The 15,123-nt window shown below is 51.4% G+C and overlaps 1 protein-coding gene and 1 long non-coding RNA gene across 5 annotated transcripts in view; one reads left to right on the top strand and one right to left on the bottom strand.

The window, feature by feature from the left end:
• LOC104653264 (uncharacterized) overlaps positions 1–2,031 on the top strand; it is a 35,010-nt gene extending 32,979 nt beyond the window's left edge. For all 3 annotated transcript variants that reach the window (XR_012513806.1, XR_012513807.1, XR_746488.3), the window contains one exon: positions 1,521–2,031. This is a non-coding gene — a long non-coding RNA (uncharacterized LOC104653264). The remainder of the gene's footprint in view (positions 1–1,520) is intronic.
• PRKD2 (protein kinase D2) overlaps positions 1–15,123 on the bottom strand; it is a 40,240-nt gene that overhangs the window by 2,097 nt on the left and 23,020 nt on the right. For both annotated transcript variants that reach the window (XM_039466513.2, XM_039466514.2), the window contains exons 12-18: positions 12,735–12,787; positions 12,537–12,609; positions 11,624–11,730; positions 9,914–10,075; positions 4,849–4,947; positions 1,431–1,698; positions 190–275 (exon numbers count right to left, since the gene is read on the bottom strand). In XM_039466513.2, the coding sequence (XP_039322447.1) occupies positions 190–275; positions 1,431–1,698; positions 4,849–4,947; positions 9,914–10,075; positions 11,624–11,730; positions 12,537–12,609; positions 12,735–12,787 (848 nt within the window). The remainder of the gene's footprint in view (positions 1–189; positions 276–1,430; positions 1,699–4,848; positions 4,948–9,913; positions 10,076–11,623; positions 11,731–12,536; positions 12,610–12,734; positions 12,788–15,123) is intronic.

Raw genomic sequence — 15,123 nt, 5'->3', positions numbered from 1 at the left:
CTCTGCCACCCACCCAGCCAGTAGACGTTTAGCTCCACCCCCTCCTCCTGCACCCAGCCAATGGGAGGCCTAGCCGCATTCCGGACCCAAGGAAACCGACATCCTTCACTACCTGCCTAGCCAGTAAGTGATCTAGTTCCATCCCTTCCACCAACCCAGCCAGTGGACCAGCTTTGCCCCCTGCATCACCTGTAACCAGGGATGGCTGAGAGATTTGTCTACACTGTAGCGTTTGCGCATCTTCACCTGCAGCAGGTTGTTGATGAGGTCGATGGCTGCACAGCAGAGAGAGAAACAGTTCAAGCGCCGCAGGACAAGGGGTCCTTCCTCCTCCAGTAGGCCCCCCTAGCCTGCCTGCCTGCCATCAACACCTTCCTTCTGCACTAGCTCAGATGACTCAGGCCTCACCTGTGCCAACCACTCACCCACCCATTTCCTCATTACCTTACGAACTTGTTTCCTCTTGCCTACCCATGTGTATACTGGCTCCTTCTCTTCACCAGTTCTCTTCTTCCGTTTCCCCATTCCCCTGGGTCACCACTTTTTTCTTTTTGCCATACACAGGTCCACACAATTACACTTGAACTATTATTTTTATTTTTACTTATTTATTGATTGAGACGGAGTCTCCCTCTGTTACCCAGGCTAGAGGGCAGAGGCACAATTTTGGCTCACTGCAACTTCCACCTCCCAGGTTCATGAGATTCTCCTGCCTCAGCCTCCTGAGTAGCTAGGAATACAGGTGTGCACCACCCCATCCAGCTAACTTTCTGTATTTCTAAGAGACATGGGGTTTCACCGCGTTGGCCAGGCTGGTCTCAAACTTCTGACCTCAAGCAATCTGCCTGCGTAGGTCTTCCAAAGTGTTGGGATTACAGGCGTGAGCCACGGCTTCACCCCAGGCTTCAGGCCCATCTTCACCCAAGTCATGGCCCTAGGACCCAGCAAAGTAGCCACGCCCTTGTCCCTCAGTCCTTCTCTCCTGGTGCCTCCTTTTTGCATGGTTGACCTTTTTGGGGTCATAAACCCAAAGGCTCCAGGTCCCAGCCAATGCCTTGAGAAGCTCGACCCCTTCTCCTGGTCACCCCAACCCTTTGGCACCCTCAAGTCCAGTCCCTCCCCTGGTCCCACCCTAGACAAGCCAAGTCTCACTCAGCCCGCTAAGGCTCCAATGTCCTCCTTAGCGCTTCTGGGACACTTGGTTTCCAGCCCAAGTAACCTAGTGTAGGCCTGAGTCCTAGCCCACCGTTTACAGGACCGCCCCTCCTGTGGCCCCGCCCCTCTGGTAGGCATGCCCCAGCACTAGGCTCCATGCCCAAGGTGCCAGGCTGTTTCCAGGTCCACCCCCTCCCGTGGCCCCCACCCACTCCTCCAGCCTCACCCCACAACCACGTACCCACCCACCCACAGGATAGGCGAGCCCCAGGCACCTCCAGCTGAGATGTGGCTCCAAGGGGTGGCCGGGTACATGAAGGCAGCATTCTGGATCTGGTCATTGATGTCCTCGTCCTCGTTGAAAGGGAACGTGCCACTGAGGCTGACGTACATGATCACGCCCACCGACCACATGTCCAGCGAGCGGTTGTAGCCCTGGTTGAGCAGCACCTCGGGCGCCAGGTAGGCCGGCGTGCCCACCACGGAGCGGCGGAACGACTTCTCCCCGATGATGCGCGCAAAGCCAAAGTCACACAGCTTCACCTGCAGAGGGCGAGGGATGGAGGGTCTAGCGGGTGATGGAGCCGCACCTGCCCCAGCATCCCCGCCGCACCACCCTCCATGGTATTCCAGAGAAAGCTGAATGCTGGTTTGAATCCAAGGCACCTCAGCTCACTAGCTGAGCACCCTGGGCAAGTGACTTCCCCACTCCGTGCCTCAGTTTCCCCAATAATAGGAAGGAGATGAGCAGAAAAGTGCCTCTCTCAGAGGACTGCCATGATGGTGAGTTAAACCATCCAAAGCCCACAGGACAATATTTGGAATGCAGTTGGTGCACAATAAATGCTAGCTGCTGCTATACCTCTGCCACCGCCAGTGGGTGTCTCAACCTCCTTGTGCCTGTTTCCTCTTTTGAACAACACAGTTTTTTTTTTTTTAATAGCCTAAAAATATACATGATCCGGCCATGGTGGCTCACGCCTGCAATCCCACACTTTGGGAGGCCGAGGATGATGAATCATTTGAGGTCAAGAGTTTGAAACCAGCCTGGCCAACATGGTGAAAGCCCATCTCTACTGAAAATACAAAAATTAGCTGGGCGTGGTGGCGCACGCTTGAGGTCTCAGCTACTTGGGAGGCTGAGGCAGGAGTATCACTTCTACCCAGGGGGCAGAGGTTGCAGTGAGCCAAGACGACACCACTGCATACCAGCCTGGGCAGCACACGGAGACTCGCTCTCAAAAAACAAACAATAAAACATGAAAGATAATGGAGAGCTTAACGGCCCCGACCTTACAGGGTGCTTGCTTCGATTGAAATATAAATATATGTAACAGGTTAGGAGCAGTGTCTAGCACAGAATGAGCCTCAGTTTTTCTCCAGGCCTTGGCTTTGTCGTCTGTATTGAGGGGATGTTAACAGCAGACCCGTCTCAGGCTTTCCTGGGGACTAGGCAGGAGCGGGTGCTGACTGTGGTATCCAGCAGACAATAGGGTGTATGCCTACCTTTCCCTCATTGTGTTGTTTCTTTTGTTTTTTGTTGTTTGAGACGGAGTCTCGCTCTGTCACCCAGGCTGGAGTGTAGTGGCACGATCTTGGCTCACTGCAACCTCTGCCTCCTGGGTTCAAGCAATTCTCCTGCCTCAGCCTCCCGAATAGCTGGGATTACAGGCACCCGCCGCCACCCCTGGCTAATTTTTGTATTTTTAGTAGAGACAGGGTTTCACCATGTCAGCCAGGCTGGTCTCAAACTCCTGACCTCAGGTGATCCACCCGCCTCAGCCTCCCAAAGTGCTGGGATTACAGACTTGAGCCACCACACCTGGCCCCTTTCCCTCGTTGTTAATGGCTGCAGTCTAAGGTCACAGACAGGCTTTGGAGCCAGCAAGACCTGGGTTCAAGGTTCTGCTATGCTGCCCACCAGTCTCAGCCTCAGTTGCCCCTCTGTTCATGTATTGTCTCTTCCCTGTTCAAAACCCTTCCTCAACTCACTGTTGCTTGCAGGACAGAGCCCCAAATCCTTGAAGCCTGAAGCCCCTGTCACCTTTGAAACCAGCCACACCCCAACCCCTGAGCTGCATCTCAATGTGACAGCTACCCTTTCCTGAAGTCCTCTGCTCCTTCTATAGATCTTTTTACATTTTTTGTTTATTTTTGAGATGAAGTCTTTCTGTGTCGCCCAGGCTGGAGTGTAGTGGTGCCATCTCAGCTCACTGCAACCTCCACCTCCTGGGTTCAAGCGGTTCTCCTGCCTTAGCCTCCCAAGAACCTGGGATTACATGTGCCCACCATTATGCCCAGCTACTTTTTGTATTTTTAGTAGAGACAGGGTTTCACCATGTTGGCCAGGATGGTCTTGAACTCCTGACCTCAAGTGATTCTCCTGTCTCAGCCTCCCAAGTATCTGGGACTACAGGCACCCGCCACCACACCCAGCTAATTTTTGTATTTTTAGTAGAGACAGGGTTTTGCCATGTTAGCCAGGCTGGTCTTGAACTCCTGACCTCAAGTGATCCTCCCGCCTCAGCCTGCCAAAGTGTTGGGATTTCAGGCATGAGCCACTGCTCCCAACCAGAAAACTTTGAAATATGTTTCAGACAACTTGGGTATGTCAATCTATCTTCCCAACTGTTAAATTTTATAAAATCTGAACACAAGTATTTCTGATAAAAATTTCACATATGAACTGAGATATGCTGTAAGTGTAAAACACACCAGATTTTGAAGACATGGTATGAAAAACAAGCAGAATTTTTAATGGAGTTTTGTTCCTTTTTTAAGAGACAGGGTCTTGCTCTGTCATCCCAGCGGGAGTGCAGTGGCATAATTATAGCTCACTGCAGACCTGAACTCGTGGGCTGAAGCCATCTGCCCATCTTGGCCTCTCAAAGTGCTAGGATTAAAGGCAGGAGCCACCTCACCTGGCCTTCATTAAGAATTTTTATGTTGACTACATGTTGAATGAAGTGCTACATGTTGGGATAAACTATATTATTAAAATTAATTTTGGCCAGGTAAGGCAGCTCACGCTTGTAATCCCAGCACTTTGGAAGACCAAGGCAGGTGGATCACGAGGTCAAGAGATCGAGATCATCCTGGCCAACATGGTGTGAAACCCTATCTCTACTAAAAACACAGAAATTAGTGGGATGTGGTGGCATGTGCCTGTAATCCCAGCTACTTGGGAGGCTGAGGCAGGAGAATCACCTGAACCTGGGAGGCGGAGATTGCAGTGAGCTGAGATCACACCACTGCACTCCAGCCTGGCAACAGAGTGAGACTCTGTCTCAAAAAAAAAAAAATTAATTTCATCTGTTTCTTTTTACTTTTTTTTTTTTTTTTTTTTTTTTAAGAGATAGAGTCTTCCTTTGTAACTCAGGCTGGAGTGCAGTGGCACAATCATAGCTTATTGCAGCCACCAACTCCTGGGCTCAAGCGATCCTCTCACCTCAGCCTCCCAAGTAGCTGGAACTATAGTCGCACGCCATCACGCCCGGCTAATTTTTTTCTTTTTTTGTACAGATGAGGTCTCACTCTGTTGCCCAGGTTGGTCTTGAACTCTTGGGCTCAAGTGATCCTTCTGCCTCAGCCTCCAAAATGCTACATCTTTCTTAGTATAATCCCCCTCCCCACCCCAACCCCAGCCATCAGTATTGCCTGGATTTCCCCAGATCAAGAGGGGTCATAACTGACCTGAGGAAACGGGTCAGCTGATGCCAGCAACACATTTTCTGGTTTCAAGTCACAGTGGACGATGTTCTTGAAGTGAAGGTGTCTCAAAGCCACCAGGATCTGAGGGGAGCGTGTGGGGTCAGTAAGAAAGGTAGAACTCAGCCAAATACCACCCTCAGTAGCCAGCCCTGCAAACGCATTCACACCGTTCTTTTTTTCTTATTTATTTTTGAGACAGAGTCTTGCTCTGTGGCCCAGGCTGGAGTCCAGTGGCATGATCTCGGCTCACTGCAACCCCAGCCTCCCGGGTTGAACCAATTCTCCTGCCTCAGCCTCCTAAGTAGCTGGGACTACAGGTGTGCGCCACCATGCCCAGCTAACTTTTTTGTATTTTTGGTAGAGATGGGGTTTCACCATGTTGGCCAGGCTGGTCTCAAACTCCTAGCCTCAAGTGATCTGCCCGCCCTGGCGTCCCAAAATGCTGGGATTATAGGCATGAGCAAGCCACTGTGTTTGGCCCCATCCATGCCCTTCCTACACACCCCTGCAGACACCCCCCACCTCTCCAGGGAAACAGGAGGCATTGGAACACCAAAGAATCTCAGAATCATAAAAATATTTACACCTAAGAGATGAGTTAAATGTAAACTGCAAAGGCTGGACTAGATCAGCTGGGCTGCAAAGATCCCGAGACCTTCTGCTTGTGGTAATCTGAATGCTACTAATAGAGCAGGCATTTTCAACATCCAATTGCGTGATTCCACTTTTTTTTTTTTTTTTTTTTGAGACAGTCTCGCTGTCACTCAGGCTGGAGCGCAGCGGCGGGATCAAGCCTCACTGCACCCTCGACTTATCAGGCTCATTCCATCCTCCCCTGCCTCAGCCTCCCTAGTAACCGGGACTACAGGCACACACCGACATGGTGAAACCCCATCTCTACTAAAAAACACAAAAATGAGTGGGACGTGGTGGCGTGTGCCTGTAGTCCCAGCTACTCGGGAGGCTGAGACATGAGGATCACCTGAACCTGGGAGGCAGAGGTTGCAGTGAACTGAGATCACACCACTGCACTCCAGCCTGACAACAGAGAGAGACTGTCTCAAAAAAAAAAATTAATTTCATCTGTTTCTTTTTACCTTTTTTTTTTTTTTTTAAATAGAGACCGGGTTTCACCACATTGGCCAGACTGGTCTCAAACTCCCGACCTCAGGTGATCCACCTGCCTCAGCCTTCCAAAGTGCTGGGATTCCAGGAGTGAGCCCCTGCGCCCGGCCCATATCCAGATTTTGTGTCGTCATCTCCCAGTTCACGTGAACAAAGAGGGCGGGTTGGAAGCTAGATAGACCCAGGCTCAAATCTTGGCTGGACAGCTGCTCGGCTGAGACCTCAAGGGAGACCACTCCCCGAGCCTCAGTTTCGTCATCTATACCATGGGGGTTATAGTAACACCTACCTCACAGGATGGTGGTGAGGCCTAGATAAGCTCGTGAAGTAAAGGGCTTAGAAGAGGGCCTGAGTGTGGGCAGGAAAGAGCCCAGAAAGCAGAAATCTGCAGAGAGAAACAACGAAGAACGAGCAGGCAAAAGGGAAGGAAGAGACAGAAGGCCAGAAAAAAACCCCCTCAGCTGCTACAAGCTGTCACCTGTGAGAACCATGATTCCTCTCCACACCTAAAGTGTGGATACGGCTGGGCATGATGGCTCATGCCTGTAATCCCAGCACTTTGGGAGGCTGAGATGGGAGGATCACTTGAGGTTAGGAGTTCCAGACCAGCCTGGGCAACATGGTGAAACCCCATCTCTACTCAAACTAAAAAAATTAGCCAGGCATGGTGGCACACACCTGTAATCTCAGCTACTTGGGAGGCTGGAACTCCAGAGGTAGCGGGTGCAGGGAGCCAAAATCGTGTCACTGCACTCCAGCCTGGGCAGCAAAGCGAGACTCTGTCTCAAAAATAAATAATAAAGTCTGGCTGAGGCTGCATCAGTGGGTTTCTGTCCCCACCCCATAAGCCAGCCTGACAAACACAGACACACTGCCTGAGAGGATAAGGGTGTTGGGTCAGGGTAAAGGAAACCCAGCAACGATGACCCTGAGACCAACAGATGTCTCAGAGAAGGCAAGGCCCCAACCAGAGGGGAAGGCCTTTCTAGGAAGGATGTGAAACACACAAACCACAAAAGGGGATATTTAACATTGTACAAGTTCAATTCTATGGCATGCCAAACGCAGTGGCTTACACCTGTAACCCAGCACTTTGGGAGGCTGCGGCAAAAGGACCACTTGAGTCCAGGAGTTCAAGACCAGCCTGGGCAACATGGCAAGACCCTGTCTCTAAAAATACATTTTTAAAAAAAATTAAGGCCGGGCACGGTGGCTCAAGCCTGTAATCCCAGCACTCTGGGAGGCCGAGGCGGGTGGATCACAAGGTCGAGAGATCGAGACCAACCTGGTCAACATGGTGAAACCCCGTCTCTACTAAAAAATACAAAAAATTAGCTGGGCGTGGTGACGCGTGCCTGTAATCCCAGCTACTCAGGAGGCTGAGGCAGGAGAATTGCCTGAACCCAGGAGGCGGAGGTTGCGGTGAGCCGAGATCGCGCCATTGCACTCCAGCCTGGGTAACAAGAGCGAAACTCCGTCTCAAAAAAAAAAAAAAAAAAAAATTAGTCAGGTGTGATGGCTCATGCCTGTGGTTCCAGCTAACTCAGGAGGCTGAGATGGGGGGATTGCTTGAGCCCAGGAGTTCAAGACCTGCCTGGGCAACATGGAGAGATGCTGTCTCTACAGAAATATTAAAAAAAAAAAAGGCCGGGCGCGGTGGCTCAAGCCTGTAATCCTAGCACTTTGGGAGGCCGAGGCGGGTGGATCACGAGGTCGACAGATCGAGACCATCCTGGTCAACATGGTGAAACCCCATCTCTACTAAAAATACAAAAATTAGCTGGGCATGGTGGCGCGTGCCTGTAATCCCAGCTACTCAGGAGGCTGAGGCAGGAGAATTGCCTGAACCCAGGAGGCGGAGGTTGCGGAGAGCCGAGATGGTGCCATTGCACTCCAGCCTGGGTAACAAGAGTGAAACTCCGTCTCAAAAAAAAAAAAAAATTAGCCAAGTGTGGTGGCAGACACCTGTAATCCTAGCTACGCAGGAGGCTGAGGCAGAGAACTGCTTGAACCCAGGAGGTGGAAGTTGCAGTGAGCCAAGACTGCGCCACTGCACTCCAGCCTGGGCAACAGAGCGAGACTCTGTCTCAAAAACAACAAAAAAACTTAGTTGGATGTGGTGGCTCACACCTCTTGATCCAGCTAACTCAGGAAGTGGAGATAGGAGAATCGCTTGAGCCTAGGAGTTTGGGGCTGTAGTGAGCTATGATCACACCACTGCGCTCCAGCCAGGGTGACAGAACGAGACCCAATCTCAAAACAAACAAATAAATAAAATAAAACCCTATGGTAAATAAAAGCTAAATATAAAATAAAGAGCCAAACAAACACTGGGATAAAAACAATGAATGAGCAACTTAAGTGATAAGAATCTAATGTGTCTCCCCCAAAAACACAGAAATGCACATGTCTAGGAAGAAAAAAAAGAATCTAATGTCCTTCATATACAAAGAGCGCCTACAATTCAAAAAGATAACAGTCCATTGACAAATGGGCAAAGGGTAATACAGCATAGGCCAATAAACATGAAAACATATTCAACCTCACACATTTTATATAAATTTATATATTATATATAATATATACATATATAATATACATACATATATATGTATATAATATAAATATTTACATGTATATTGATTATAAATATATAACATACTGTTATATATTTTATATAATATGTATATTAATATAAACATATATATGTATTAAAATTTACTTATGAATGAATGAAAGAGGATCTCCATCTCCCAGGCTGGCATTGAATTCCTAGGCTCAAGTGATCCTCCCTGAGCTTCCCAAAGTGCTGGAATTACAGGCATGAGCCACTGTACCAGGCCCCATAATAATTATTATTTTTTTGAGACAGAGTCTCCCTCTATCACCAGGCTGGAGTGCAGCGGCATGATCTCGGCTCACTGCAACCTCTGCCTCTTGGGTTCAAGCAATTCTCTGCCTCAGCCTCCCGACGAGCTAGGACTATAGGCGCGCACCACCATGCCCTGCTAATGTTTGTATTTTTAGTAGAGACGGGATCTCATCACGTTGGTCAGGCTGGTCTTGAACTCCTGACCTCATGATCCACCTGCCTCTGCCTCCCAAAGTGCTGGGATTAGAGGCGTGAGCTACTGCACCTGGCCTACTCTTTATGATTTTTAATTGTTATTGTTACTCTATTTAATTTTTTTTCTTTTCTTTTCAAGAGGCAGGGTCTTGCTATGTTGCCCAGGCTGGAGCACACTGCCTCTTCACAGATGCGCTCTCACTACTGATCAGGTTAAAGAGCCTTTTTTTTTTTGAGACGGAGTTCTGGCTCTCGTTACCCAGGCTGGAGTGCAATGGTGCGATCTCGGCTCACCGCAACCTCTGCCTCCTGGGTTCAGGCAATTCTCCTGCCTCAGCCTCCTGAGTAGCTGGGATTACAGGCATGCGCCACCATGCCCAGCTAATTTTTTGTATTTTTAGTAGAGGCGGGGTTTCACCATGTTGACCAGGATGGTCTCGATCTCTTGACCTCATAATCCACCGGCCTCGGCCTCCCAGAGTGCTGGGATTACAGGCTTGAGCCACCGCACCCGGGCAGGTTAAAGAGCTTTGAACTGCTCTGCTTCCAACCTGGGCTGCTTTGCAACCTGGTGGCCCCCGGCTCCTGGGAGGTCACCGTGTGGATGCCAAACTTAATGAGGACTACTGATCCACACAGAACTCCTGGGATCAAGTGATCCTCCTGCCTCAGCCTCTGGAGTAGCTGGGACCACAGGCACATGCCACCGTGCCCAGCTTGTGTTTTTGATTACGGTTTCTATCATCTGCTACTGTGACTCCCGCCAGTGTCTGCCTGGCCTCCTAGGCATGCAGGGCCTGTCCAAGCTGACACCTGATGGGGAGGGGCGGGTGGCAGCTGGCAGGCCGGGCGCACCTGGGTGATGAGGAACTTGGTAAGGCGCTCAGGCAGCCGGCCCTTCTCGCTGGAGAGGATCATCTCCAACATGTCCCCATGCAGCTTCTCCATCACCACAAACACTTTCTCAGGTGTCTCGAACATGCACTCCAGGTTCACGATCCCGGGGTGCCGCAGGCTCTGCAGGGTGGGACACAGGGTCAGGGCCAGATCATCCACAGACTCAGACCCCAAAGGGTCAGGTATGGGAGCAGGAGGATGACAAGGAGAAGGATGTCGCCGGGGTGGTGGCACTGGGGGAGGGAAGGAGGCTTCCCACAGGCCAAGACAGAACAGGCCCACCTCCACTCCACCTGCCAGGTGCCCAGAAAGGTTTTTTGCCTTTTTTTTTTTTTTTTTTTTTTTGAGACGGAGTTTCGCTCTTGTTACCCAGGCTGGAGTGCAATGGCGCGATCTCGGCTCACCGCAACCTCCGCCTCCTGGGTTCAGGCAATTCTCCTGCCTCAGCCTCCTGAGTAGCTGGGATTACAGGCACGCGCCACCATGCCCAGCTAATTTTTTGTATTTTTAGTAGAGACAGGGTTTCACCATGTTGACCAGGATGGTCTCGATCTCTTGACCTCGTGATTCACCCGCCTCGGCCTCCCAAAGTGCTGGGATTACAGGCTTGAGCCACCGCGCCCGGCCGCCTTTCTTTTTAAATATAGAGATGGGGGCTGGGCACGGTGGCTCACGCCTGTCATCCCAGCACACTGGGAGTTCAAGGCAGGTAGATCACCTGAAGTCAGGAGTTCAAGACCAGCCTGGCCAAGATGGTGAAACCCAGTCTCTAATAAAAATACAAAACTCAGCCGGGTGAGGTGGTGCATGCCTGTAATCCCAGCTACTCTCGAGGCTCAGGCAGGAGAACTGCTTGAACCTGGGAGGCAGAGGTTGCAGTGAGCCAAGATTGCGCCACTGCACATCAGCCTAGGCGACAGAGCGAGAGTCTGTCTCAAGAAAAAAAAAAAAAAATAGATATATAGAAATGGGGTTTTGCTCTGTTGGCCAGGCTGGTCTCAAACTTCTGGCCTCAAATGATCCTCCCATCTCAGCCTCCCAAAGTGCTGTGATTACAGGTGTGAGCCACCATGCCCAGCCCAGAGGATCTTTACATCTTGAAATTCCGGTGGAAGCCCAGGGTTTCAGGAGGGAGGAGGGGGAGCTCAGGGAAGTAGGGAGAGCTCTGCACGACTGTATCTTTTAAATCCATACCCCCTCCACTTCCATGCCCCCAGCCCTGTCCTGGCCTAACCCCTCTCTCCCACCCGGATCCCCACTCAGCCTCCTGGCTGAGTCACTTCCCTTTCCACCCACCCTCCAGGTGGCAGTCAAGGGATCTTCCTAAAGTACACACCTGATCCTGCTCCTCCCTTGCTCAAAAGCCTTCTATGGCTCCCCAGTGCTCTCAGGAGAAAGTCCACAGGGCCTGGCTCCACTCTCGTCCCTGGCCTCATCTCCCAGTACCTCCTTCCTAGAAAACCTCATGCTTCCTAGAAAACCTTCTGTGCAAAGGCCTTTCACCAGGCCTTTGTACAAGGTGGTCCTTCCACTATGAACACCTTCTCCTCCCCTTCCGTCTCAACATGCATATGCCCTTCTGCAGGAAGCCTTCCCTGACCACCCTTACCCTGGCTCAGCTGGCCCCTGAAAGGAAGAAGGAGAAAGGGAAGGCGCCCTGGTGGTCACCTGCAGAATGGCCACTTCGTTCCGGAGCTGGCTCTCCTGCTTGGTGGGGAAACGCAGTTTGTCAATGACCTTAACCGCCACATCCCGGCCTGTCTTCCGGTGCTTTCCTGGGCAGGGAGTAGGAGAGAGGAGAGATGAGAGAGCAAGACCACCCAGTCCTGGCAGGAGCATTCCTACCTCTGCTGATCTCTGCCCCCCACCATGGAGACAGCCAGAGTTGAGCAGAGCTGGAAGGCCCCAGGAGACGTGTAAAAGCCACGAGAGGTGCACCTTGGGAGTAAAGGCAGAAAGAAGGAAAGAAAAAGGAAACTCCAAGGCGGAGACTCTCTAACGTAGGGAAATGGATTTATAGCCGGTCAGAATCCAGCATCGAGTTTTGTGTGGCCCATAAGAGTCCCGGGGACAGGGGAGTGACAGATGTGTGAGGACTCCAGGCACAGGATAATCTCCACCCAAATTCTACACTGCCAAGAGTGTAGAATTGACCCTCCACGTCCTATCAAACTCTAGGATCTAGCTCTGTGGCAAAATGAATTGTAAAATCCGCCCCCCCCAATCCAATCAGAATCTAGGATCTAGCCGGTGGCCAACCCCAGAATGCAGAATCTACCCTCCTATCCAATCAGAATCTAGGATCTAGTTCTGTGGCCAGAGTGCAGAATCTACCTTCCCTAGTCAATCGAAATCTACCTCTGAGACCAGAGTGCCGAATTTACCCTTCCTATTAATAACAAGAGGAAAGAAGAACCTGCAGCCAGTCCACCCGGGATCTAGCTTTCTAAGACAATCCACATAGGAGATGAGCATGTGACCGATCAGAAAGGAAGGGTTGGAGCCGGGAAGAAACGATTGGAGCCAGAACAGCTTCCCCGAGACCCAGGCCCCCACTGGGTTAGCTCTCAAGTGTCCTCACCTCCATACACCACTCCAAACTGCCCTGAGCCCAGCACTTCGTCAGGGAAGATCTGGTAGACAGTGGCAATGTCCTGCAGGGTGAAGACAGGACAGGTCAGGGGTGCGAATGGAAATGGGGGAGGGGGAGTCGAGGGGATGAGAGAGCTGGGGAGAGTGTGCGCGAGGGGAGGGCATCAGGTGTGGGCAGGAGTCTCACCACGTTCTCTTGGATCTGACTGTTGGACACAGAGATGCTCAGAGAAGCTTGTCCTGGGGAGAGGGAGAGACCGAGGGGAGACACAGAGGTGAGACGACTCCAGGCGCAGGGTTATCTCTACCCATACCTGCAAACGCAGACTCGGGAGTCAGGCCCACCCAGGTTTGGATCCAGTGTGCACTACAATGTGCAACTTCAGGCTGGTGACGTGTCACTATGAACCTTGGTTTCCTCATCTAGAAAATGGAAATAATAGAGCCAGGCGCGGTGGCTCAAGCCTGTAATCCCAGCACTTTGGGAGGCCGAGGCGGGTGGATCACAAGGTCAAGAGATCGAGACCATCCTGGTCAACATGGTGAAACCCCATCTCTACTAAAAATACAAAAAACTGCCGGGCGCGGTGGCTCAAGCCTGTAATCCCAGCACTTTGGGAGGCCGAGGCGGGTGGATCAGGAGGTCGAGAGATCGAGACCATCCTGGTCAACATGGTGAAACCCCGTCTCTACTAAAAAGTGCAAAAAATTAGCTGGGCATGGTGGCACGTGCCTGTAATCCCAGCTACTCAGGAGGCTGAGGCAGGAGAATTGCCTGAGCCCAGGAGGCGGAGGTTGCGGTGAGCCGAGATCGCGCCATTGCACTCCAGCCTGGGTAACAAGGGTGAAACTCCGTCTCAAAAAAAAAAAAAAAAAAAATACAAAAAACTAGCTGGGCATGGTGGTGCCTGCCTGTGATCCCAGCTACTCAGGAGGCTGAGGCAGGAGAATTGTCTGATCCCAGGAGGCGGAGGTTGCGGTGAGCCGAGATCGCGCCATTGCACTCCAGCCTGGGTAACAAGAGCGAAACTCCGTCTCAAAAAAAATACAAACAAACAAACAAAGAAAATGGGAATAATAAAAGGACCTCCCTCATAGGGCCGCTGGGGGAAGTCAAAGAGACGTGCTGAGCAGCTGGAGTGAAGTCACGGATGATTTTGCTGAGGATTTTACCCCTGGATTTCACTTCAGCACCAGGGGAGGCAGACTGACCCCTTTATACAGAGAAGGACACTGAGTCTTGGAGGGAAAGTGCAGACTGACTCCTGTGTCTTCCCCTGAGCTCGCCCCCGAAAAACCCAACCAGAGCCAGTCACTTCTGTAGTCCTGAGCCTTCTGCCCTTTGAACGTCAGTCCCTTCCACCCATCCACAGCCTAGTCTAGGCCCCTGCTCACCCCCCAACTCTGGGTCCTCACCCCACAGCCCTTTCCCTGGTCTCCTGCCCCAATCCTGTCCCCTCCTATTCACTTCCACAGAGAAGCCAGAGGGATCTTACGGAGACACAAGACTGACCCTGTCCCTCCTCTGCTCACAACTCTCCCATGGCTCCCCAGTGCCCTCAGGAAGAAGCCTGAGCCCCTTAAAGGGCCCAAAAGGCATGGCTGAGAGCCTCATCTGCCAGGGACTTCAACCCCTAACATGCTATTCCTGACACACCGGCCTTCCTCCTGGGCCTCACATACAGCAGGCTCTTTTCTTTCTCCTGGTCTTTGCAGGTGCTGTTTCCTCTGCCAGGAACACTCTTTCCTTCATCCTACACTTAGCTAAATCCTCCAGTGTCAGCGCAAGCGTCACTCCTAGGACCAAGTCGGATTACACTCACAAATGTTCTGCATCGCACTCCATTGCTTGTGTGGGTTAATGATCAATGTCTGTGGCCCACGCTGGATTATAAGCTCCAGAGGGTGGGAACCTGGTACTCTCATCACTTTTTGCCTCTGCCTAAAATGAGCTCCCATTTGCTTTCCCACATCTCACCCCGCCTCAGCCTCCAGGTCCCAGTTCAGATGTCACCTCCTCGAGTAAGCCCTCCTAGATACCTAACCCATTAGGTAACCCTCTGGGCTCCTCCAGCTCCCTGGCTCCCTTGTCCCAACCCTGTCCACCCTGGACTGTCACTCTCTAAAGATGGGTATTCTGCCCACTGCTATCCCCAGCACCATCTCACACAGAGAAGGCACTCAATAAGTGCGTGAAGACTTATCACCACCTGGAACAAGGCTCACGGATGGGAAGTGACATGGCCAAGGCCACATAGTAGGCCAGGAGCTTAGCAGAGATTTTTTTGTGGATTTTGGTTGTTTCTCTTTTTTGGAGATGGCGTCTTGCTCCATCACCCAGACTGGAGTGCAGTGGTGTGATCATGACTCACTACAGGCCCTCAACCTCCCAGGCTCAAGCAAAGCTCCTGCCTCAGCCTCCCAAGTACCTGGAACCACAGGTGTGTGCCACCACACCTGTTTAATTGTTTTATTTTTTTGTAGAGATGGAATCTTGCTATGTTGCCCAGGCTGGTCTTGAACTCCTGGCCTCAAGTGATCCTCCCGCCTTGGCCTCCCAAAGTGCTGGGATTAAC

Source organism: Saimiri boliviensis, chromosome 14 (assembly GCF_048565385.1).
Source record: "Saimiri boliviensis isolate mSaiBol1 chromosome 14, mSaiBol1.pri, whole genome shotgun sequence".
In the NCBI taxonomy this organism is placed as follows: domain Eukaryota; kingdom Metazoa; phylum Chordata; class Mammalia; order Primates; family Cebidae; genus Saimiri; species Saimiri boliviensis.
The sequence above is the reverse complement of the archived record's forward strand: the minus strand, read 5'-3'. Positions and strand labels throughout refer to the sequence as shown.